Source organism: Rhinolophus sinicus, linkage group LG05, assembly GCF_036562045.2.
Source record: "Rhinolophus sinicus isolate RSC01 linkage group LG05, ASM3656204v1, whole genome shotgun sequence".
Lineage (NCBI taxonomy): Eukaryota > Metazoa > Chordata > Mammalia > Chiroptera > Rhinolophidae > Rhinolophus > Rhinolophus sinicus.
The window spans coordinates 116031867-116058856 of record NC_133755.1 but is presented as its reverse complement, the minus strand read 5'-3'; the positions used below and the strand labels follow the sequence as shown (position 1 = coordinate 116058856).

The window sequence follows — 26990 nt, the reverse complement described above, 5'->3', positions numbered from 1 at the left end:
AAATTACATTGCACTTGACTTAGACTTACACCCTAGTCTGTGGCACTGACATCTAAGGAAACTTGCACTTCTCCATTCTCTTCTTACAGGGTTAGTTATTTCTCAGAAGGCTGCCAGTTAACTTATGTAATGAAGCAGCCCCTGCCAGATTCCTTCCACAGGCTTCTGGACATGTCTAGTCATGTTTGAATTCCAGGTGTACATAGTTGATGCAGCACCCTGGGACCTTGGGATCACTAATAAACAAACAATCAGGTTGAATTAAGGTAGATTTTTTAATTAAATTGAGATTTAATATGTGAGCAATTGTGGGAAAGCAAGTTTGAAGACAAACGTACAGATGGAGGACGAGGAAATTTTAAAAAGAGTATATATTTTAGAATTAGACTATCCTAATTTTAATTATGGTCCTGTCAGTTGAATAGCCTTGGAGGAATCACTTAGCTTCTCTCTCAAACTCAGTTTCCAAATCTGTGAACTGAACCCAATATCTTTTTTTCATCACTTTATGGCGAGGATGAAGTAAGAAAAGAAATAAACAACAATAGGCACTTGCTCCGTTGTTTCACTCCTTCAAACATATCAGCTTTTCTTTCTTGCCCCGGATGTAGCCTTCTACAAAAAGTATAAATGACCTCTGGGTACTTTCAAAGGCTTTGGGTATTCAATGCAACAGTTCTTTATTTCACCTATGTTCACACTTCAAATGCAGTTTTCTTTTTTCTGACCTGAGGTAAGGCTGATTAAGGCCTTTTATGTATCTCCCATGGAAAAAGTCAAAGACAGGCAGAGGAAAGAAAAAAGGACAGATTTTCTTATCATTTGACAAAATTTACAAAGGAGAGGCTGGATTGGACTAGCAGAGGTAGATGGCCCTGAAATTATTCCTTCTTTCAACTAAAAAGGATAGAAAGGACTGATGATCTTTCCCTTGTCAAAGACCCCAGAAACTTTCCATTGACTGAGTAGGGTACCTCAAAAATATATCATTTCATGGCATATTCTTTAACTAATACCCCACATTGGACTCACTAGGCTTTATATTGTAATAAAGAGGATGCAGATGGCAAATATTGTGGCAGACACTAAGCTAGTTATCCCAAAGCTATTTGTTACCTCTGCTGTGAAGGCTGGAAAACTAAAGCCCCAGTTTTCCCATCTACCCTTGCAGCTGGGGCAGCCATGTGACCCAGATCTGGCCCTTGAGATGTGAGCCAAATTCCACGGGGTGGAGCTTCTGGACCAGGCTTTGCTCTCTTGTTGAAGCAGATGGATTAAGATGCTAGGGCCCCCTGTGTCTGCAGCTACTCCTTCCTGCTGGGAACCCAGGTGGGAGGGCTACAGATGCAGAGGCAGCCTTTCCATTGAGAGGCAACAAGCATCAAGAAAAGGCCAACCAAGAGAATACTAGAAACACAAGCCCTGCACAAATCAGCCTCCAGGCTTACCAGGAGAAAGCAAACACTTGCATTCATTTAAAGTCATATTAGTCAGGCTCTCTTTTACAGAAAAACACATTCCTGACTAAAACTCACCAATATTTTTCATTGTTGGGTAGTAAGGTGGGTGGGTGTAGAATAAGCCCCAATAAGCCATCTGCTATCAACATTCTAATGCTGTTTAACTAAACATGAGATTACACATAAAGTACCGTGTCTCTAGTGTCCATTTCAGTTTATCTTACTTGAAAGCAAATACCAGGTTACCAAGCCAAAGATAACAATGAGAGAGACTGTCTTGCAAAAGATTGAAACTTGAGTTTTAGGGAATCAGTGTCAGAAAGATGGATTATGAAATAAATACAGGGTAATTTTTGAAAGAACTGTTATTATGTTATAAATGAAGCAATCTAATTTTAATAATGGAAAAGATTGTGCTTTTTCGTCTATGTATCATTAGCACAGTCCCTGGTACACACACTCAATATGTTTGTATTAGACATGGAAATATTATTGAACTTTAATAAATACTTTTAACATCTTTTTAACCAGTTAATATTTAAGGTCCTGTTTTCTTAACCAACTAACATTGGTTTCTTTTTTCTATATTTATAATATTAAGTCATCTTTTTAATGAAAAAAATTTTATTGAAAAAAACCCATAATCTTATCATTCTGAAGTTATTTTTTGTATTACCTTCCAAGGAGTCAACAATTGGAAACATACTTTATATAGTTGCTACGACATACATATTTTGGGGTAGGATGTTGTGGACCTTCAAGTTGTAATATTGATCATTAGCTCACATTGTTCTAAGAAAAACTTTTTGAAGAGAGAAAAGGGAAATTTTTTAATCATTAAAAAATAAAATTAGGAATATTGTTTCAACTATATCCCATCACTTTAACTGCTATTTTGTGGACATTTTATAATACACATATTTTATTAGTATAGTAATATATGCATAAAATTTACTTAAAATATACATATATTGGGGCTATATCTTCAAATAATTTTTTTATTATTGGGGTATGCAATCAAAAAACTTTGCAGACAACTGTACTAGAGAACTAGGGGACCAGGAGAAATGCTGGTGTGCAAACAACAAGATTATATATTATTTCCTTTTATAATGTTTAGAAGCTTTCAAGCCAGAAGGCAAATCTCTATTCCAAACATGTGAGAATTATTAAACACTATTATTCTCATTTTTCAGTGCCTTTTTTCTTATACCAGGTTTTAAAAGTCAGTTTATAAATTACTACCTTGCAAAATCCGCAAAAATGGAGTGGAAAAAAAAAATCCCACTGTGTTTTCTACAAGTATGGCTTAAATTTTGATATCCTTTGCCTGGAAGCATTCTAGCATACCTATGAACAGGGAAATTACTAGACTCACAAAGAAATCCTAGAAAACTAACCAGTTTCACTGTAAATATAGAAATATGTATACTATACTGCTAATATATTTTCTAAATGAGACAGTAATAAATCTAGAGGCAGAACAATTACCATTGTTCTTCGATTAGAATGATGCTCATTTTCCATTTGCACCTATGTATTTTGGGAAAGTATCTTTTCAACAATATAAAAGCAGACCTTCAAATTGCAGTATTGATCATTAGCTCACATTGTTCTCACTAAGAAAAACTTTTTGAAGACAGAAAAAGGAATTCTTTTAATCATTAAAATATAAAAAAAATTTTGATAGCAACATTAGCACATCCTAATGTGCTTGAATTAGGCAAAATGAAGACATCATGACATCTAGCAATATCCTTTATAATCTATTTTCTCTTCATACTTATACTTCTGCCCTTGAAGACATCACATACTTCCAGGACTTAATCTATCACCTCTATGAAGATATAACCAAAATTTGCATTTTAAAATTGACCTCTTTTACAAGATCCAATCTTATAGTTCCAAAACCTTTCTGGAAATTTATGCTTAAATGTCTCACCATCATCTCAAACTTGACTGGTAAAACAAAACAACAAAAATAATGATAACCTTGTTGTCACAAGGTCAAGCCATCATTCACCTCCTTCTCCTAACTTTTCCTATTAACAATACACAACTTTGTTGTTGACTCAGCATAACCGAACCACCTACAAGTCCAAAACTTAACATTGTTACAAAAATAACCTACCTAAATGAAAACAACACACACACACACACACACACACACACACACACACACTCACACGTTATTGAATTTGATGAAGGGAACCTCCCCTGTGCTCGATCTGGTAGCACTGAAACAGGGATGGTGTAGAGTAGGTGGGGAGGTCGGTCTGGCCATGGCAAGCTTGACTCAGGTCTGTGAGGGGACCTGGCTTTCACTGGGTTTTTCATGATGGTTAGAGCACTTTGCTAAGGATGCCAAGGACAGTGAACTGATCCTCATCTGGGCCACTTAGCTTTGATTTACCTTCTAGTCTCGTCTCGGACAGTCAGAAAGGGATGGATCACCCAGTGCAAGGTACTTATTCTATCAAAGCCTCAGTTTCCTCCTCAGGGAAATGCAGATCCTAATTCAGCTGAGAGGGTGGTGATGAAACTTCAATGACATAATACTCACAAAGTTCTTAGTGCATGGCACACCAAAATAGCTCCACACACACTAGTTACCATTTTTATTATAGCAATTTTTATTCTAAGGCTATTCTAAGACCTCAGCAGCTATTCTGTTCCTTAGCAAGCATACTACTGCTAGTCACGGGGGATCCCTGGGCCCACTACAATTCCATGGCAATTTGGCTTCTCTTTCTCCATTCATTCATTGTTTCACTCATTTGTTCATGCCACAAGGACATTTTGAGGGCCTAGCAGGTGCCAGGCAACACGCTAGGCATAAGTGGTACATACCTGCCTCTGCCTTACTTCAGCTCTCCCCACAAAAAGCTGTGAGTTACAGGGAGTCAATAGAGCACTGATAATGCCCGAACTATAAAACCTGATTTAAACAGAGAGGATCCACTCTCTGGAATGTACCCTTTCGTGAGGATGGGCTTCCCTTTAGACATGACCACAACGCTGTACACTAGTAGAACATGTTCTGGAAAGGTTTATTTTCCACCCAGGCTCCTACTAACCCAGCCATACACCCAGCCCAGCCCAGCGAAGCAGGCTAAAGCAGACTGAAAGTGACGAGGGCAGAAAAGGGTCTCCTTGGGCACATCCTTGCACAGAGGCTTGTCATTAGCAGAAGTCCATCTGCCTCATCTAGACTAGCCAAACCCAGGAACAGATAGGCACTGTTCAATTTTGTGTGTTCACAAGAGTAAACTTTATGATTTTCCCATCTCTGCTGCATACAGGGAATAAGAACAGGAATGTTAAAGTTAAACCTAGAAAAGTGGAACCAGGGGAACCAGAGAGTGCGGCCAGGTAAAGAGGAATTAACAAGTGTTCCCATGGCTGTCTTAGGACTTAAGAGTTCATCCTGGTGTATTTTTAAGTTGACAACTAACGTCAATTTAAACGCATTTAGTTCCACACTCAAACTTTGGCAGGTATCGGAATTTATGGTGTACTGTTCTTGGGTTTAAAGAAATACTTTAAAACAGATCAAAGAAAGTTTAATCCTGCCCTGCCCCTGGCAGAATGATTCTTCCCATGGACTTGAATCTAATTCGCCATTAACAAAAATGTTACTGGTATATATTTTCTGATTGGGAACCAATACTTTCAGGACAGTTTAGGCAACTCCCTTCACATTCCAGATCATAGGTTACGGAAATAATATTTGCTTCTAATTCTTGGCATAATTTTAAAAGACAGGTAAGTAGGACAATTCTCGAACTGAATCAAAATTAAGAAGATAAAGGAGTTTACAAAATCTGCTACCTCAAATTTAGTAACATTATTTTTCAAACCTACACTTAAATGTTTAATCCCAAGTACAGTTGCCACTTGAATAATGCAGAGGTTAGGGACACTAGCTCCCCGTGCAGTCAAAAATCCACTTATAACTTTTGTCTCCCCTAAAACTTAACTACTCATAGACTACTGTTGACTAGAAGCCTTACTGATAACAATTAACACATATTTTCCATGTTGTATATACTCAAATGTCATCCAATGTGTTGTCTAGATTGAAAGACTAGATTCTAGGGAGAGGAGATTTACCCATGTATTAGAAAACCAGGAAATTCAGAAGATATTGGTGATGGTACCACCACCCACTCATCTGCCCAACCCCAAAACCTAGATTTGACTTTCCCTGATGATATAATTAATCAAGTCACGAAACATCAAAGTTTCTGCTGTCAAAAATTTTCTTGAACCCATCTATGTTTCTCTCTCCATTTTCACTCCACTAGCCCATAGCAAGCCATCATCTCTGGTCTATACCTTCATGTATCTTCTAGCCAGATTACCCCAAAACTACTTTAGCTTTTCACAGAAAAGCTAAAATGGAAAAAAAGAAAAAAAAGGCATAGACCTAATGGTTTCATATCTCTATTTAAAAACCTTTCAGTAACTTCCCATTATCCTTGAGATGAAGGTAAAAATGTGTGCCTATGCTCACAGGCCCACCTCTCCAGCTTCATGCCCCTCTCACTCACCCTGCAGCAGTCGCTCTCCACCCGTAAGGGCATCTGGGCTTTTCAAAACACAGATTGTGACTATATGTGTGTATATATATATATATATATATTAGTTGACACACAATATTATTCAGCCTCAGGTGTACAGCGCAGTGGTCAGACATCTACAGCATCCATGAAGTGGTCTTCCTAATAAGACAAATGCCCATCTGACTTCCTACAAAATCTTTACATTATTGATTATATTCCCCAAACTGTCTTTCATACCCCCATGGCTATATTGTGACCACTAAAAGAGTAGTAAAACAAAAACAAAAACACAGATTGTGGAAAGGAGATCAACTCCAAAGTTTTCGATTCAGTAAGACTTGGGTCGGGTTGAAGAATGTGCCTTTCCTGTCCATACAATGGGATATTCCGTGGCCACAGAAGTGCAGATACATGCCCCAATATGGATGAACCTTGAAAACATTATGCTAAAGTGAAAGAAGCTAGTCATAAAGGACCTTGTATTGTATGATTCTATTTATATAAAATGTTCAAAGAATAGACCAATCTATAGACAGAAAGTAGATGAGTGGTTGTCTAGGGCTGGAGTGAGGAGAACGGTGGTATTGAGAATATGGCTAAGGGGTGTGGGACTAGCACTTGAGGTCCCAAATTCCCCATGTGGCCTCCCAACCCTCCTTTCCCCACATGTACTTCCTCACCACCATGACTAACGCTTGTTTCCCTTGCCTGGAATGCCCTCTTATCTCAACACTGAAGTCCTCCTCTTCCTGCAAGGCCCAGCTTAGACCCCAACTCTCGCGTAGTACCATCCAATCCAGTATACTCTCCACTTACTTCCTCTGAATTTGCAGGGAATAGGCTACCCATATTCAATTTGTGTTTAAGAGCTACTGGGTCTTGTCTAGTCCAATAATTTTAAATTCTGGAAGGTAGGGAACAGATGCTATACCTCTATGACTTTAAAGGTATGACCTTACATACTACGTCAGCAAATAATGAAGCCACAGAAACAATGGATGTGAAATTGGCAATGCCTGGACCATAAGCCTGAAATGAATCATTTGTCCCACAATTATTCAATGACCTGTCAAGCTATTCTTTGGACAAAATGATAAAACTGAAACACAGAGGTGTGTCAAGTAAGTTACCCAAAATAATTCACTATGTAAGTAGCAGGAGTCAGGACTGGAATCCAGATCTCCTAACAAGCAGCCCAAATCCATGTGTCCATTCTGCCATATGATTGATATTTAGGAGTTGGGCAACCAAGAACTCTTGTCCCATGATATCATCCCAAATGAAAATATAAACCCGTAAGCTCCGTATTATTATTTTAAGCATTTTTTTTTCAAGATATTAGCGAGGAAGCAGTTAATAATCAAAAATTAAGCATTCCAGGAAACACACACTGTATCATGAGCCAGAGATGCAAATCAGAAGGAAAGGGGAAAAAAAAGCAACCCACAAACATTTCAGATATTGAAATTATCAGATACGGAATATAAAAATGTTTAATATGTTCAAAGAAAGAAAAGAGGGGTGATTAAAAAGTAAGTGGCAGGTGCAATTTCAGCAAACTAACGTTCTTCAAAGCTTCTGGAGAAGACATGAGACAGGCCCATGGACATAGGCTAAGCAGTCAGCCTACATAACCTCCCAGCAACGCTGTCCGTGGGTCGAAACAGGAATCCCAATTATGTGCAGAGAAGCACAGACCACTACCACCACTATAAAAACAGTTGTGTGTATCTGCTCCTCTTCTGCCAGCTTCCGCTGGAAGATGAAGACCATGCGTGTATCACAGCTGCATCCTCCGAGGGACTCAGGAGGGTAGCTGCAGACTAGCTGCGCCTCACATACTTATCAGCTCATGTGTCTCTTTTCCTACTTGCTTGATGAAATATAAATGGCTCTAACTAATTTCTCCATCAACATGTGTATTAAAACTAATTTTCGTTGGCATTAACGAAAAAAACACAAAAAAATCCAAACTTGCATTACTTAGTGAAGCTGCAATAAAACATTAGCAAAAGCATGGAATGAAAGATGTGGGTGGTTTGATTTTATAGTTTTTACATTCCCTGTCAAGATTACATGTTTACTTCCTTAAGGAAAAGAGCCAGCCAAGTATAAAATATGAATTTAGGATGCCACTATGAAAATTATATACAACTGTTCATGCACATGCTTCCTGTTAATTAGAGGATACTTTGCAGAAAAGCTGCTCTGGCAAAACTTGCTATAATAGTCAAAATCCTCTGCAGTAAAGAGGAAACCCTGCTGAGCAGAGTATTTTCCACAGGCAAGAATATAGAACTTCAGCCAAAAGCTGTGCCTTTATCCATCGCAGGAGACGCTGCTCTGTAACAGTGCGTTTGGGAATACGTTCCCATTTCTACAGCAGTCCATCCTCGAATGTGTGAAAAGTGATCCTACAAGATGAGATAGAAACTACTTCTACTTATACTTGAAAAATAATCTGGGGGACAGCAGGTCATTTTCACAATTACATTTTACACGGGATCCTATAATTAGTTCATATTCCCATAGTAGGTACAAATTGATACCTCTTAGAGAAAGTCTGGATGCTCTTACCTGCATTCTGTGGACCTTTCCCCCTCTCTTAGGTTGGCTGTGTCATCAGCTTTCTCTTCCCTCCTTGGGCTACAGAGCAATGCTAGTATAGCTTGTCTGCTGAAAAATCCCAACTATCTAACCTCAGCTGGATACTCAATTCTGTTCGAGCGGCACCACCGCTACTAACAGCTTTCACCCTTCCTCACATCTCCACATGCATTCGACCTTCCCACAAATGATCCCCATTCCTGCATTCCAGACAAGATAAAGTGTGTCTTGAAGAGTGCCTCCAAATTCTGGGGGTCTCCACCTCAAATTTCTCTATATCTTCAGCCATATGATTCTGCATTCCATCTCAAGTCAAAAGAATACGTGGAGAAATTAAAAAGGAGGATTAGAGAGAGAGCACAGAGGACCAGCAGGAAGAAAAATCAAGCACTCTTTAGAAGGTCGACGAGCTACTGTTCACTCAACAGGTTTTAATAACCTGGAGACGGTCTGACGTGCTAGATGCTGCCTAGGAACTAGGGGCCACAGGTGATAAAACAAGGCCTCCAAACTGAATCACTGCATAGTGTAATGTAGGGCTGTATATGTGTGTGTGTGTGGGGGGGGGACAGGGCTTGCCAACAAGTAACTTCCCCATGAAACTGGCAATAACACAGGACTTCCGACAGGGCCAGAGCAGCCAAAAAGCAGGTGTTCAGGTAAAGTGCACAGGGAGGGCCGCAAAGCTAGTAACATGTAAGCAAAGAATAAAAGCACAGCATCAGAAATACTGAAAAAAAGGAATATAAAATAACCAGCTCCCAGGATGAGGAGGAAAGAGGATCCACAGCTATAATATCGGAAGGTAGACAGAAAGGAAAATGGAAGGCAAAAGAGGAGTTGCACCACAGGGACAGCTAGGAGCAAATAAATTACTTTCCCCTGGAATTGGAGATTGAGGTTTTCTGAAAATTGAAGCTCGTCCCTTTAACACAATTTATTACTATTTTACTTTAAACTATTTTTACTGTAGAAATCTTTCTAAACAGTACCATGTGTTCCTGCATTGTTGAGCAGACTACATCAAACCAAAACATGCCAGACCTGATTTAATCTGTTCTGGACTAGAATCACTATCATGATCCATTTTCGTACTTTGATGTGGGGCACTGACATTCCCGAGGCCACTTAGGTGTAAAAGCCTGCTGCTTTACTTCACAGCAAACGGCCAAAGCTGTGCTTCTGGAATTCTCCATGTCTGCCTTCCTTCAGAAGGCACCTGTCGATTCTCAGAACTTCCCGCTGGGACTGCCTCAGTGGGAAGCAACGATTGCCGATTGCTGAGGCCTGTTTCATTCACAGTTGTCTGGGTGAGGCTTTGAAGGGCCTGCGTGCCTGGCAGAACGTAGGACAGCCAGTTTGCTTCGCAGTGGCCTCTCTGCTTCTTTCCATGTGGGGGGTTCTAGAATTCTGGTCTCTGGATAAGAAAAGTAATACTATAATAAAATTATCCCTAATGACACAGATTCTTCATGCCACTTATTTAAGAAGCAGTGAAATACATCACGTCCCTCACAATCTTAGGTTTTCCAAAGCACACTTCCATCTGCAGGCTCCAGTCCCACGCCGGCGTGGTCAGGAACCCTTGATTAGCTTTTTACGTTTGATGCAGAAGCTACAGAAACACTTCTTTTTCACTTGTTCAATAAATACTATTTGCCAAGTTCTCTGATAGAAACTCTGGGGGGAATAAAACGATGAACGGAACAGTCCCTGACCTCAAGGAACTTATTTAGCACTTGTAATTCAAACAACCTGGGTACAAAATAATTATCACCAAGGGTGGAGTGTGTTGAGGCTGCAAGAGAGCAGTTCACAGGCTGTGGCAAGGAGGGCTATAGGGAAACAGAGTCCTCTCAATTTGGAGGGTGAAGGGGGAATGGAGGGCCATGTGCAACGCTTTATCGGGAAACATTACTGGCACTGGCTTCAAATAAAAGAGGGGACTCTGACTAGTCCCAATGCAGAATGAACACAGTCAAGGCAAAGAAAATAACATGAGAAAAGCCACAGAAGGCCGGGAGAAAAAAAAAAAAACTCGTGTGTTTATGTAGTAGTCCAAAGAATAGTGAGAGAAAATGCTGCAAAGGGAGGTCAGACTCAGCTCACCAAGGGCCCAAAATGCCAGGCCAAAAAGTTAGGCCTTGAAGCTGTAAGTTCTCACCTCAGGGGCCAATGAGGTCTTTCTAAGCTTTCCGAACCTAACACACAGACTTAATATTTTAAAAGGATGAGGCTTTTTTCCTTCCTTTAATGGAAAAGGAATCCAAAAGGTGAATTATTAATCATCTCATTCCTGTTAATTATCTCTTGAACCAAGTTCACTATTAAAATATCGCTGTGGCACTAACTATAGAGCATCCATTTGTCTTGCTCTCACACTGCAGGAAATACATAGCAGTGGAAAAGGAGTCATTTAGTCTAAAACAAAAGGCAGCACAGATATACAAAACAAATTCACGTCCCTGACAGAAAAGAACGGAGACTGACATCTGTTTCAGTTCACAAGCTCATAGAAAATATTTGGGGGGAAAAAGAGTATTTTAATTTTCCAGTGCAGCCTTTTATTTAAGTGAAATTTTCTAGAATCTTAAAAATAGCCACCTTCCCAACTCAGGAGATGCTATTTTTCTGTCTAGCTCTGAATGTGACTTCCTTTGTCCTCATCCAAATAAAATACTGCCCTTGAGATATACCTACAGGATAGATAATTTTAGCATTATATTCCATGACTCTCTGTTGTCCTCCATTTTCTGTGTTCATCTTTTCTCCCCAGTCAGCTTATGAGTTTATTTGGTGTGTGGTGGGGGTGGTGTTAGAAAACATGCCATATACCCATTCTGCATCCTGAACATGACTGAGCACTGACTGGGCACTGACCTCTCACAAAATATGTGAGAACTGACTTAACTCAATTTGCAAAATATATATCCCCTAAAGACTCAATTCTGTGTTACTCATATTGGTTTGTGGGTGGATCAGAAGGAAAAAAAAAATTCTGAGCTAGGAGAGCTCTTAAAAGAGCTCTTAAAAAAAAAAAAAGGATCTAAACCAGTTGTTAAAAAAATAACATCAACATTATCAGTGACTAGAAAAATGCAACTCAAAACCACACTGAAATATCACTACACGCCCACTACAATGGCTATGATAAAAAAGACAGAGAATAGCAAGTGTTGGTAAGTATGCAGAGAAGCTAGAACTACCATACACTGCTAGTGCAAATGTAAAATGGAATAGCCATTGGAAAACAATTTGGTAGTTCCTCACAAAGGTAAACATAGAGCTACCATACGAACCACCAATACCCAAGAGAATCGAAAACATATGGTCACAAAAACTTGTACATAGATGTTCACAGCAGCATTATTCATAATCGCCAAAAAGTGGAAACAACCCAAATATCCATCAACTGATGAATGAATGTGGTATATTTATACAAGGGAATACTATTCAGCCATAAAAAGAAACAAAGTGCTGATACATTCTACAACATGCATGAACTTGGAACATTATGCTAAGTGAAAGAAGCCAGACTTAAAAGGCCACATATTGTATGATTCCATTTATATGAAATGTCCAGAGTATGCAAATCCATAGAGACACAGTAGACTTGTGGTCGCCAGGGGATGGAGGGAAGAAGAAATGGAGAGTGACTGATAATGGACTTGGGGGTTCTTTGTGGGATGATGACAGGTTCTGGAATTAGATAGCAGTGATGGAGGTACAACATGGTGAATATACTAAAAGCCATTGAAATATACAATTGAAAAGGGTGAATTCCATGGTATATAAATTATTATCTCAATCAGAAAACAACAAAAACAACACAATGAGAAACCTGAAGCCCAGAGGAGCTAAGGTTCTTATCCAAAACCACAAAGCTGACTGAATGGCATCACCAGAGCCACACACAGAGTCTCCCAAATCCCAGTGCAGTTATTCTAGGTCCACACCACACTGCTCTAGAAGTATGAGGCTAAGCAGTGCAGACTTGAATTAGCCATTTATCAGCTCACACCGCAACAGAAGAGGAAGATGATTTAAATGATCTCTTCAGTTTTTTTCCAGTTTTACAGCAATCAGAGTCTTCTCATCGTGTGAGCATTTTCTCTCTGGTACTGCAGATTAGGGCAGGGGTTCTCAACCAGGGCTGATTTTGCTCCCCAGGGGACATTCGAAAATGTCTGGACATGTTTTTTGGTTGTGACAACTTGGGGGCAGGGGGTACTGCTAGCACCCAGCAGGGAGAGATCAGGCCTGCTGCTCTATGACTGTAATGCACAGGACAACCCCCCGTAACAAAGAATTATTCAGCCCAAAATGTCAATATTGATGCTGGTGACAAACCCTGGCTTGGGGTATGAACAACTTCATTTTTAAGCTTTTCAGGAAGTTCTGTCCTAGAGTATAATGACCTCAAGCAGCAATTCTGAGATTACAGAGTGACTGGGAGGCTAACACCAAGCACAGATGGGAAATAGGCACTTTTTACCACGCTCCCCTCCCCCCATAATAACTGACTTCCAGAGTCAAATATCCAAATGCCCACAGCAGCCAGGCAGTTAACATGAAGGAACGAAGCCAACAAACACCTAATAACCATTGAGGACTATTATTTCCTTCCTTTCACACACAGAAAAAAAGTTTGTTTCCCATTTTCATAAAACATACATGACACACACATGAAATCCTCTCAATATAACCTTGTAGTTTCCCACTTTTGATAGACATAGATGCCAAGAAATACTTTCTATATAAAAAGGACAGGACAAGCTCAATAACAAATGGCTCAGAGTTGGGAAGATAGTGGGAATGGTGGGGGGCTAGGAAGACCCCCAGGGTACATGCCAGGATGAGAGGTCATCACTAACCAGTTACGATGGATCCAGGCCATGATGGAGTGAGGCCCTGGGGTCAAGAGACCCTCAGATATCTTCAGAAGAGGGGGAAATCCAGATTACGTGTGTGTATGTGGGAAAGAAATCGCCCAGTATTTAAAATCTTGGCTCAAAAAATGTTTTTTTGAACACTGTTGTCAAAAACAAAGGGGTGCCAGCCACTGCAACCAGACCGTGACCTCTAGCCTTCACTAACCCTAATAAACAATGTCAGTTTAAGGTCTTCCTATAAATGCACTCCATCAAACTCAGGACCTATTGTCCAATTATAAGAACAATTTTTTTTTCCTTAATTAAATCTTAATAGCTCATTTACAGTCGAGAATTCACAAAAGACAAGAGAATTATCGCTGGCTTAAATTTAAATGAAACTCATAAAATTATTAATGCCTGGCATTTTATTAAGCTCCAACAAGTTTACAAAAGGGGATACCGAGACCAAGAAGACTGGCCAAGTCATGGCTGCTGGTTAGGGTACCAGAGTCATTATTCGAACCCAGGTCTTTCTGCTCCTAAAATCCACATTCTTTCCACGTCGCACCTTGTTTGTAAATCCCTCAGATTTCTTCTATGTACTCAGTTTATGAGGCTCTCTCAGTAAATTACATGTAAAGAAACTGATCTTTGTGAAGCGTATGAACAGCAGCTTCGCAGCCCCACTCCTGCTGGCCCCTCCTGAGCATGCTGATCACATTACTCCCTTTGCAGCGCTGCCTGTGCCCCCACAAGCCCTTCTGCCCTCCCCCTAACCACAAATAACCCTGACTCTGGCCTCCCACTTTCTACTCACTCTTGCATTGAACTTCCCCAGTAGGTTTCAATATCCTGATGAACTCTTTCCACCCAGAGGACACTATTTGCAGGGTAGAAAACAGGGAAGTATCAGTCCATGGAGAAAAAGTCTTCTGGGAACCCAGGATCCAAGATGGAAACAACGAGGGCACTCACTTCCACATCCACCATTTGTCCCAGTAGATTTCATGTTGCCCAAAAAGTCCCACGAAATTAAACCCCATCACCGGGGTTCAGCCACCCAGCCACGCCTTCCTCTCCCATAGTCCCCTGTTACCCTCCCATCCCAGCCTGTTCAACATATCAGGCCAGTTCTACTCAACTCTGTCACACAAAGCAAGAGAATCATACTTGAAGCAAATCATACACCTGGTTTTAGGACATCTAACAAAACAGTCAACAGCCCCTTCAGAGCACTGGCTATTCTAATCTCTGATTCCATCCTTTGGGACACGGACATTAGGAAATAGGATGGCACAGATCTGGGTGTCTGGACCTTCTGGATTCTATGACAAAGCAGGTTATTTAAAGTTTCTGAACTTCAGCAGTTTCCTATTCTATTAGAGTGGAAGACAGAAGGAGGGAGAGTGGGGGTGGAATTAATATGAGTATGACTATGAATGGTTACCATGCTGAGTCACTTTAAGGACTAGAAATAACAAACACAAAGCCCCGAGTGCTTCCTGCGCATGGTGTGACTGGTATTGTTATGATGACGGTGATGACATGATGCTATCCTAGCTTTCCATTTCAGCCCGTACTCCTAATAGCTTTTATCAGTCTCTGCAGAAGCACAGCTACCGCTTTCACATGCCCTGAGGACACTGTGCCTACGACTACATCCTCAGTGGCTGAGTGGGGACCCCTGGGACTGCTCTCTAGGAGTCCTGCTCCCCTCCCCCACACCCGCACTTTTTTAGCTTGAGATTACACACTGTTATCTTAGCCAGCTGACCCAGGTTCTCACTGGTCTCCAATCATAGGCTCTTCCAGTGGGCAATGTGGGGTAATGGAAAAAATACTGGACACAAAATCAGAAGACAGGGGTTTGAATCTGGATTTACTGAGCTGAATGTTACTTAATCACCCTGTACCTCAATATTGTCATCTGTGAAACAGGTATAACAAACCACAGTTTGTAGGGTCATTGTAGGGATTAAATAACCTGCAGAAAAAATCCTATCACATTGCTGGGCACAGGTAAACCTGAACCTGACTCTTCAGTGCTCCAAGGCTCAGCACGGTGGACGGGCATATCCTAGAGTCCACCTATTCCAGTGTCTTTCTCCCTCTCCTGTTTCCACCACCTTCTTCCACAGAGTCCTCTTACCATCATTCATCTGCCCATCTGCCCACCTATGCATCACAAGCATCAAGATTCAGCATTCAGTTTCAGAGTCAGGATAATCACTATCTTTTCTGGGAAGTACCACTCATTTTCGTTAAACACAGAAATCCTGGCCCTTCTCCACCACCCTCACCTCCAAATTTGGTGAGACGTTTGCAGAGGATATTATCCATCAATGCAACCCAGGGTTTCATATTTATCTTCCCTCTTACTCAGAGACTCAAAATAGTCTACATTCAGTTACCCAAATCTAAAGACAGACTCCAAATGCACAAAGTCTAAGACAGGACTGGTAAACGAGTGGCATAAGCCCTGTTCCTCCCTCCTCTGGTGCCAGAGCAGATATCAACTGTCAATCACACTGTCTGTCTCCTAGACAGGCTCCAAAATCCCTTTCTCAGCTCTCTAGGTAGTCACTGTCCATCAGTCCGAGCTGTCATTTGGGATGAAATCTACTTGCCAAGTTTAGGAAGCTTTAAATCAAACCAGGACTCTATAAAGTCCTGTCCTACCATGTTTTCCCAAAAATAAGACCTAGCCGGACCATCAGCTCTAGCGTCGTTTGGAGCAAAAATTAATGTAAGATCCAGTCTTATTTTACTAAGACCCGGTCTCATAGTAAAATAAGACCCATTTGAAGACTCATTTGACTCATATTAAGACTCATTTGAGCTGATGGTCCAGCTAGGTCTTATTTTCGGGGAAACACAGTGTGTACAACAAAGAATAGTGTTCATTTGCATAGTAGTAAGCACTTTATAGGCAGTGAATAAATATTTAGCAACTCAAGCACAACATGCTGTATACCTATGAAATGTTCAAAAATTACACAAGTGGTTTGTTTGGGGAATGAACTCAAATTGTAATGTTCTTGTTAATTCAAATTTCAGTTGAAAACTCTTTATAGTTAAATTTACTAAAAACGCTCCAAAAATTATACCAACATACACCCTCAGCTTAGTTAAGTACTATGTACTGTACACAATATTTTGATGATTAAAGACCTTACACAATCCAAGGTTATAATTTTTATTTTTTATTACTGCTATTACTACTATTGTTGCTGCTGCTGCTGCTGATATAGATATAATAGACAATATACATTAAATACTTGCTATGTACCTGGCACTTGGCTAAATACCTCATGTGGAATACTTCATTCGTTCAATGTTCATAGTAATTATATGCAGAAGGTACCATTCTTATCTCTCTTTTACAAATTCAGAGGCTGAGGTTATACTTGCCTAAGGCCACATCCCTCATCAATGGTAGAACTAGAATTTGGACTCGGCCCTTGCCCTAACCATGAGTCTACACTGCTTTCCAATGATAGATAATCCATAGATAGGGATGGGGCAGAAGTAGGTGCTTGGGTTGAATATAAAATAACTCTGGAAATAAATAAACCAGCAGATATTCAACCCAAACACCTACTTTGGCAAGTAAGTAGTTTATCATAAAAGGACAGTGCAACCCAAAACTCCTGTCAACTGGGGGTCCAGGCTTATAGAAATGGCCAATTCCCACTCAAAGGAACTGTCCTAATAAATATAATTAGGAAAGTAGAAAACCAACAAGCTTCAGTCCAAATGGGAATGTCATGAATGAAGAAGACCACACTCCCACTCCCTGTGCAACTCCCAGAAGGAAAACAAACTCCTCAAAGCTATGTTGGTTATTGTTACTTTGAGTTCTTTGCTTTTAATATTGGATTGGTATGCTGCAATAGCTGCTGACCTTAATTCTATTTACATTTACCAAATACCACTGAACTGACCTGTCAAGCAAGTCACCTATTTGGGCCTCTCTCACTCTCAGTCCTCCACTCCCAAAGCCACCTAGATCCAAGATGACAAAAAGCCATTTCCCGCAGGAAAAGGAAATACATCCACAAGTACCGAGAACCCTGTACCCTCAGTCACAGCCAATGTTCCATTTCCGGCTTCTGGAGCTCTAAAGCAATACTGGCAGAGCCCCCAAAGGTCGTACAACAGGGCAGACATACCCTGATGTGCACCTCTCCCTGCCCTTCCACTTTTAGGAGTCACTTCCAGGAAACACCTTTTGGGGTTCTGCCAGGTACTGAGCCAGCCCCCTCAGGAATAAATAAGCTGTCAGTGGTAACAGAGGGAACCAGATCCAGACCAAGTTGTTCTGGAGTTTCCCAGGGGCCGCACCAACCTATAAGTACCTGGGCATATAGGGAGAGGCGGCCCCCATCTGCCAGCTTCTAGTTCCGCTTTCAGTCCTACAGCAAAGCTGTGATGAGTCCAAAAGGGAAACATTCAATTCCCAGTTGATTTCTTTTTTCAGAGTTTGGGGAAAGAAACAAACATAAAAGAAATAACATTAATTTTAAATTATTAGGTTGGTGCAAAAGTAATTGCAGTTTTTGCAATTATTTTTAACCTTTTAAACTGCAATTACTTTTGCACCAACTTAATACCATACCCAGAATTCCTGAGTAACTAGCCAATGCTGGCTGATAAACTCAGATAAGCCTATTGAAAGAAGACAGAAGGGAAAGTGCACTGCCTTCAACTAGATTGCTCAGTTGCATGCAGCTGGTATAGGCTATCAATCTCCAACTCCTCTCTCCATCCCCACTCCTCCTAGCCATCCCAATGGTCACCTACACCCCTGCCACCCAAAAAGAAAAAACAAAACAAAACTAGGCAATGGTACATACTGATCACTACTGCCCTAAGAAACCACAAAACAGAAAGATACAATGACATGTTTTTTAGCTACATCTAAAAAGAGAACCCAAAAAAAGACAATTGTACATAATCGGAAGTGGAAAATTTCCTTCAAACATTAATACGCATTTACCATTTGATAGAAAAAAATTCACTAAATTTCTAATTTGGAAAGCTAAGGTCCTTTTGTATAATGGATACACAGTATAACAAAAATGAATCACAGAACAATAACAAATACAGGAATGTAATTTAACTCAGAACAACTTAAATTTCTACTAACCCTGCACGTACAATAACAAAGACTAGAGCAATTCCTGCTAAAAATTGCTGAAACCTAAAAGTGTCTCATTCTGAGTTTAGAGTTTGGAGAGTAACTTTTTAAAAAATTTGACATTTAACAGCTAAACTAATAATTTCTTGATCCCATTTTTTTAAAAACTTCATTTCAAAATAACATATTTTAAACTTTCATATGTAATGATCAGTAAATTATGCTAATTTTCATTTTTAAAAGTGAAACATTCATTAAGAATCTAGACTTTTTATTCTGTCATCGGTTTCTAACTTTCCTGAAAAAAATCATGCCTGAACTTTTAATAAATTAAATTTTTAAAAAAATCTAAAGAAATATTTTTTAGAGTTAGTATCTCACTGGTTTCTCCTTAATTGTTGAGGGTTTTTTTGTTTTGTTTTTTCCACTATAGTTGTTTTCCTTCTCTATTTTTTATCAAAAATTGAAAACCAGAAAACAAGACTCAAGCAGTCTTATATTCCTGCAATGTGGAAACCACCTTATACTTCATATTATAAATATGTCAAAATTTCATTTCCTCAAATAGATAGAAATGTGTATTGAAAGTGTCCTAAAACAAATGGATAAAAATCCCCCAATTTCATATAAAGAAGTCCATGACCTTGCTTATATTTATATTTACAAGTTTAAAATATTATTATAGAACCGAGACTATCCAATTTGGGGAATAGTAAAATGAACTAGAAAATCTGAGGTCAGGTCTTCACTTGGGACATTGATAAATCTCCCCTTCTAGCAACAGACCTCATACATTGACTACAATTCCACTTAATTCCATATCCAGCGGCTACCTTCAAGATTCCAGAAACTGGTCCACAGTCTTTCCAGTTAAAGGGGAAAATTCCATCAATTAGTCTTTCTTTCAACTGCTGTTATGGGTCAAATTGTGTCTCCAAAAGATGTGGAAGTGCTAAGTCCCAGTAATTATGAGTGTGACTTTATTTGGAAATAGGGTCCTTGCAGATGATCAAGTTAAGATGAGGTCATTAGGGTGGGCTCTGATTCCATATTACTGTGTGCTTATAAAAAGGGGAAATTTGGACACAGAGACAGACACACACACACACAAGGACACCATGTGAACATGAAGGCAGATATCAAGGTGATATATCTACATGCCAAGGAACCCCAAAGATGGCTAGCAAACCATCAGAAGATAGAGAGGCTAGACCAAGAGTCTCCCTCACAGTGCTCAGGAGGAAGCAACCCTGCCGGCACCTTGATCTCGACTTCTAGCTTCCAGAACTGCTGCTCAAACCCTCCAGTGTTTGGTACTTTGTTCATGGCAGGCCTTAGGAAACTGACGCACAGGCCTTCCCAGCCCGGCCTTCCCTTACAATCCTCGTCCTGGTGCCCTCGACTTATTTCTGCTTCTCTTGATCATTTCACATGTGCTCCCACCTCTTCCCTAACCTCACTCCACACCCTCTCCTGCCGATCAATGCCCTTTGGCACTGTTTCTCGTCAGGGGTACCCCTGTCATTTTGCATGGGGCAGGCAGTTCTTATGGCGGACTGGCTGGCACACTGCAGGAGGTCGAGCATTTCTGGGGCTCTCATTCCCCTGCAGCTCCACAGTGCCCACAGTGGACTTCTGCTCTAGAAGCTTTGAAGCCACTTGCCTACCAGAGTTTGACACAGGGTCTCACTATCTCCTGTTTATGATTTCATCAGGTCAGTTCTCTTCAGCCTCTTCATCTGTAATATGGTATGGCCATGGGACTCTGAAGATTCAATTAGTTAAATATGCTAACGAGCCCAGGCTTACTCTCACTAGCTCCTTCTGTCATTAGAATCACTTAGGAATTAACACCCAGTCTGTTCTACACGGTCACATGCTGACTTGAACCCGTCAGAGGCTTCCTCACACAGTGATGCTTCACTGAATACATTCTGTGGAGATGTAACTGCTTAACAGGTCATGTTTAAAATAGTTTAAGTCACACAATGCAGCTGGGTATGCCTTCTACAGTTGCAAAGAGCAAGACAACTCTGAGTATAGTTTCTATGAGTTCTCCCGCCACCTCACCCCAACTTGAAACCATAGTTGCAGCCCTGGGCAAAGTTCCATGTTGTCCAACTTTGCTTCCAATTTCTCTGTAACTTTTGCTCCCAGTGAAGGTCCATCTTGTCTCCCTTATCTGGGGATATACTGCTATCTAGCTCATTTCACCCTGCCCCATGGAAACATTCCCCAAGTCAATATGAGTGCTTCATTCTTGATCAAATGGTTTCCATCCCAAGACTTTGAGAGGCAGCACTGATTTGTGCCATGAGGCCACAGTCTAAGTCTGTTCTCCTGACCACTACACACACCTAGCACCTAACAGCACCTAACAAATTGTACTTAGGTTTTCAATGATTGTTTGAAGAATGCAAGAATCAATCCATGCATGAATAAATGCATTGCTGAATGAACGCATGAATGAATATATTCAGGAGTCAGGAGACCTGGTTTCCATTTAACACTCAGCTCTGCACTGACTGATATAAATGACCTGAGGGCAAGCCACTGATTCTCTATGCCCAAATTTGCTTCTCAGTGAAATTAGGTGGTTGGACTTCACAAGAAATCTCCTTAGGTTTTCTTCTGTCTCTAACAACTGAACCCATGAACTTTAACGACTTTATTTCTTTTTTGAGAAATTTCAGTCAAGGTGGGGTGGTCAGATTTTTCTGACATCACCTACCAGGGGTCCCTCCCTGCCAGAGAGGGCCTGGATCCCTGGGGACAAAATGCTCTAAAGAGCATGCAAGCTGCAGATACGGAAGAGATCTCTGAGATACTAAACACTGTGGAGTTTGTTATTACATGCATCTTTCAAGGACTTAGAGTCCACCTTGTTTTCAAAAGAGGTCCATAGGGACTTCTGCTGCCTGCTATCTCCCACCCAAAGCACCTCCCATTCCAACTTGAACAAGGTGGGTTCATGCAGTCTCTCTCAGTCTCCAAATCTAACTCAATCCCTCTCCCTGCCATCTGCCTAAGGCTCCCACATGCATATTTCATGATTTCTGGCACATTTCCTCCTTATCTGACATCCTGCAATGCATCCCTCTGCTGCCTATATTATTTCTATCTCTAGTAAGAATGTTCCTGAAAGAGGTATGTGTCCTTGCTGTACTTTATTACTGGTGGTTTTACCTTTCCTATCTTATCTCCCCACCTGGTCCCTACCTGAATTCCTGGAGGACAGAGACCGCACCCTCTATTCTCCTCCAGTCTCCACAAAACCAAGGACAGAGCTAGCCAGCAGCAAACCCTTAGAAAATACTTATTGAATGAATAAAATAATGAATGAATGAAATAATTAACTGATTTCCATATTTGCAAATTAAAAATTCATATAGTTCCTGGATAAAGTTACCAAGACCGCCCCTTTCAGGTATACAACCAGAATGAATTCAATTTTAAAATGACTCTTCTATGAATATACTATTTTCTTCACTACAATATGAATGACAGCAACATTATCAGCTGCATAAGAAATCTGATTTTTCAGGTATTCATAGCATAATAATGTGGCATTGCTTTTATTTCCTAGTAAAAACAGATTTTACTGGAGCTGTGGTGGATAAAAGGGCAATCAGCCTTTGGTGTTAATTATTCCAACTATCACTGTTCTGTGTTGAACCCAGGAAGTTCAGGGAAATCAGAAACAAGATATGAGGATTTTCTCTACGGAGACTGTTTAAATCTATTGCTGACTGGGGCAGAGCATCTTTTTGGAAATTCCTGGGACTTACTTAGCTAAGTCTAATTCTAGTCACATTCCTTCCTTGAGGTTTAATAAACATCAGCTAAAGTCAAACTGATTCGGGAATCGAATTGTTTGTTCTCCCGAGCACTTGCTGGTCACGGTTGGTCACCAAATAAAACAGTGCCAGTGGTCAACACAACACTGCTGGAGGGAAAATACTAGGGCTATGCCATCAAACTTAATATAGCTTACTGCTGTAAAACCCATTAGCTTCCCCAGCCCAAGAGTTGACCTAAACAACTTCACTATCTCTTGGAAATCATTAGTCTTGCATATAAGCATAAAATTATCGCCAAGAGTTTCCATATTACATAATTACAGAAAAACTGTGTACTGATATAGGAGATATTACAATTAGAGCGACTCAGTGGCTAAGGATTGACTGAGACCTGAAAAGATTGGGTCCATTAAAGTAGATAATTAGTGTATATGGGCTGGACATATGTGATAACAGAGTACGTCTTCCAACTCAAATCAAACCATGTCAGAACACACAGTATCAAGTGAGCAGTGAGAGGACCTGAGACATTACAGTAAAACACCGAAGGGAAAAATAAATTCACTTTGAGGCTAATATGTATATTGTTCAAGTAAAAGAAGCTGTTACAAGGATTTATCCACATTTACCCAACTGATGAAGCCAAAGTAATTTAATGCTAGGGTGAAAGTCTGAGTTTTTCATCACAATCCTTCATTCTACAGAAGACAAACTCAGGCAGAAACGGAGTACCTTATTCAAGCGTACACCACTAGTCAGAGACTTCATTAAAACTTAAGTCTCTTAAGTCTAGCCTCATGTGCAAAATATAGAGTATTAAATTTAAAAATTAAAAAGGCACATAGCAGGTAGGCAATACATATTTGTTAATGAAATCGAGGAAATAGTGATGCAGGGCTCCAGAACGGTCTTCATATACTACCTACTGACAGGATAAGCCATGTAATTACCTCAAGTTTTGACTTTGACTTGTCCAACATACCCTAGGCTGTTAATACGATAAAGCATCCCTAGCGCAATCAATAAAATGCTACTGGAACAATATTGAAGCATGCAAGTTGGTGGTGAAACCACAAGCTTTGTAGCATTCTCACGAAGGAGTGCATTTGAAAAAAATTTACCCACAAAACAGTACGGGTTTCCAAACACATTGAGTGTAGCTTCAGTGGAGAAATCTATAAAAGGCAGGTATGACTAAGCAACCACAAATAACTAGAAACACCAAAACTTTCAGGAGTCTGGGGACCAGCGCATGCCTGTATATAAAGATAAGTTAGCATATCTCATCTGTTGTTCCTAATACAAAAGGCAGGGTTTTTTTGTTTGGTTGGTTTTTGTATTACAGTGTTTGTTTCTTTTTAAATAAAAAGCCTCAGTGGTTTATAAGGATTTGCAACCAATAGTTTACTTCATCCTTCATCCCATGTGCTTCAGAAACAAATTTGGGGACAATCTGGTTGACTTGCTGGGCAGGCAACTGGCCAGACCAAACTGTAAGCAATTAATATTGCACTTTTTGATGTATATGATTACGTATCTCAACAAAGAGCCTCTTAAATCTATAGTTCAACTCTTAGCTAAGGAAACCAAGTCTTAATAATCATATAAAACATATTGCTTGCTACCTGTCTTACTCAGTGGGCTATCAAGTATAGTACTGAATTTTCCTTAAACTCTGACATCTAACTATTTAACTTCTCTTCTTCCTGAAAAAATTATTCTTCCTTAAAATACTCAAGAATATCGACCAACAACACAGCTTAAAATAATTAAAGAGACCACAATTTATACAGCCCCAAGATGAAATTGACCACAGCATTACAGGGGGAAAGAAACCAAACATACACATTTACATAAAGATGTAAAAATATTTATAGCACCTTAGGCCAAAAAAAAAAAAAAAAGACAAAGCAAACAAAAAATCTTGTCACATCAGGAAAAACTTGGTTTGCCGTTCTCTTTGCGCGCAGGTATAAAACTAAAGAAATGTACTTGGGGGAGGGAGAGTGGTGAGCAATTACCACTTAAACTTGTTTCATTGAGAAGGTAGGTTAGCAAACTAATCAGCCGAAAAGCTCCCGCACAACACATAACCAGGTTGAACGTCCCAAATCCGGAAGAATTAACACCAAGGAAAGGGGAACCCCGAAGCTCTTGGACAAACAAGCACTTTTCCCAAATTCCAGCGGCACACAACTGGAGCGGGGGCTTCCCGAGTCGTCTCCCTCGCAGGCGGTGCAGAGTGGGCATGGGTGTGAGCCCGGGTCCCCCAGCCACCTTTGCTCCCGCCCTTTTCATTGTTGTCCAAGGGTGATGGATCACCTGCCGGGAGCCGGCTCGCGCGGCCGGACGTGAGGCGCGCCGACACGCGCAGGGGCGGGCGCGGCGCGCCTCCCGCAGGACCCGCGCCCGGCGTCCCCTACCCCCGCAGACCCGACCCCGGCCCGCCGCGGGTAACCGCAGAGCTCACCGCCACGAAGCCCGAGGAGGAGGCGATGAACACGCGGATGACCATCCTCTTGCCGCGCCGGGACGCACTGTCTGCTGCTGCGGACTCTGGACTGGCGCGGACGCGGAGGCAGAACTCGGCTGAGAACCGTGGCCGCCACCGGGCACAGCGCTCCCTTCGGGTAAGACCGCGGAGATCTGGCTCCCTCCCTCCCGGTCCACAGCTAAAAGCTCAGCGCCTCCCGGCCGCTGGCCGAGGGAGTGGGGAGAGAGGGGGAGGAGGGAGCTGGGTGCGGGGCATGATGGGAAATGTAGTTTCTGTGGCTCCCTGGAGTGGCTGGTTGCCTGAGCTCATTCAGGTTGCCTCCAATTATTGCGCGTCAGTCCCGTTTGCGCACAGGTGGCTGGAAGGGAGCGGGAGGCAGGGGAAAGCCTGTAGCAAAAGGTGGCGAGGATGCTGGCGACACGAGGAAAAATAAAACTGGGCAAAAAGGCTTGGTTCAAAGTCCAAGCTTAGGTTCTGTGTTGTGGTTTACTGGTTTTTGGAGCATCCCCACCCAGAAACGCAAACAGGCAAAGATCGTCTCAGGGCGGTCTCCGTGGGGCAAACCCCAGCGACCTGCGGCTTGGGGCGGGCCGGGTTCTCCGGAGGCGGCGGCGGTGAGGGCGGTGGGACTGGGCGCGCCTCTGTTTTTTTCCCAGCGGCTCTGGAGATTGCAGAAAGGTGATTCTTTTAGATAAATGAGAGGTTTTCTTTTTCTGTAGACGTTGAAAATTAGAAACCCAGATGAAAGCACAACGGATATTTTATTTTTCTTAGCAAAACTGTAATTGTAGTAGAAAAATAAATACCAAACGAAATTAGAATCCTTTTATCAACATTGGGAATCAGGACCCCACCCGCTCCACCCCCTACCTTTCACAATGGTTTTGACTCAGTGCACCTAATATTTACAGTTGAGCCAATAGAGTGTTGTGTGGATATAAAGGAAAAAGGGGGAAAGGATGACCTTTTAGAAGAGACTTTTAAGATGAGTAGCATTTCTGCTGACGGGTAGGGGAAGAGTGCAGAGTGCAGCGTGAGAATATGCAGAATAAGTGAGAATAACCAGGAGGTGGTTTTGCTTCAGAAAGGGAAGTGAGGAGACTTACAGGGGATAGGGTTGAAAATATAAGTTTGAATGAATACTACAAGGGATTCTTCTTGGTTGTCTGTCCAGCCTCTTGCCCTTTTCTGGAATCTGGTCCTCTGCTCTGATCTAAGAGGTTATAGGGATAATGCCCCCAAAAGCCCTGTTAGTACAGCATGACCCAGACCCTTGGCGACAGCTGACTGGTCTGGAGTGAGCGCCTGACATAAACAAAGTCAGGCACATCTCTGACCTAAGAATTTGGAATTAGGACTGGGAGAGAGAGAGTTTGAATTTTAACTTGTGAGATGGAAGCTCAGAGCTTTCAGAACCGTGTTCTACCATGATAACCAGAGAAGCTATAGAAGCTAGTCAAGAAGAGAAAAATAAAACAGATATGTGGAGGGTGACAGAGAAGAGTTTCAGAGCATCCTGAGTATTAGTCCAGGGGTCCTAAAACTATGACCTGTGTTTCAAATCCAGCAAGGGTTTTTTGTCAATAAAGTTTTATTGGAACACATTCTTTTTCATATTGTCTATGGAGAATGACAAAAACCACATGGCCGGCAAAAGCCTAATACATTTACTATCTGGCCCTTTGCAGAAAAGTTTGCCAATCCCTGTTTTATGGTTCAACCAGCTCGTATATCCCTGTTCTTGAGACTTGTGTAATATCCCTGTATGCATATCATAAACCCCTCATCTTACTTAAGCTGCCTCAAATAGATTTCTGTTTTGTGCAACCCAAAGTGCCGTAACTGAGAAGTTTGTACTTAATTTGTAAGCATTCTGACAAAGAGAAGGATATGATCGGAGCTATACTTTAAGAAAATTATTCTGGTAATAGCTCTGTTTTTTCCACGTTGGATGAAAAAGTTCAGAGCTTGTGTGGAGGACAGAGTGTAAGCAGTCCAGGAAACCTCAAAATTCAGCATGGAGATGAGACCTGGAGTTTGTAAACAAAGT

At 41.1% G+C, this 26990-nt stretch overlaps 1 protein-coding gene across 1 annotated transcript in view; it reads right to left on the bottom strand.

Moving 5' to 3' along the window:
• Positions 1–25122, bottom strand: part of SH3BGRL2 (SH3 domain binding glutamate rich protein like 2) — a 56863-nt gene extending 31741 nt beyond the window's left edge. Inside the window, exon 1 of the mRNA XM_019729572.2 lies at positions 24917–25122. Within this exon, the coding sequence (XP_019585131.1) occupies positions 24917–24961 (45 nt within the window). The 5' untranslated portion in view covers positions 24962–25122. The remainder of the gene's footprint in view (positions 1–24916) is intronic.
• Positions 25123–26990: the final 1868 nt, after the last annotated feature.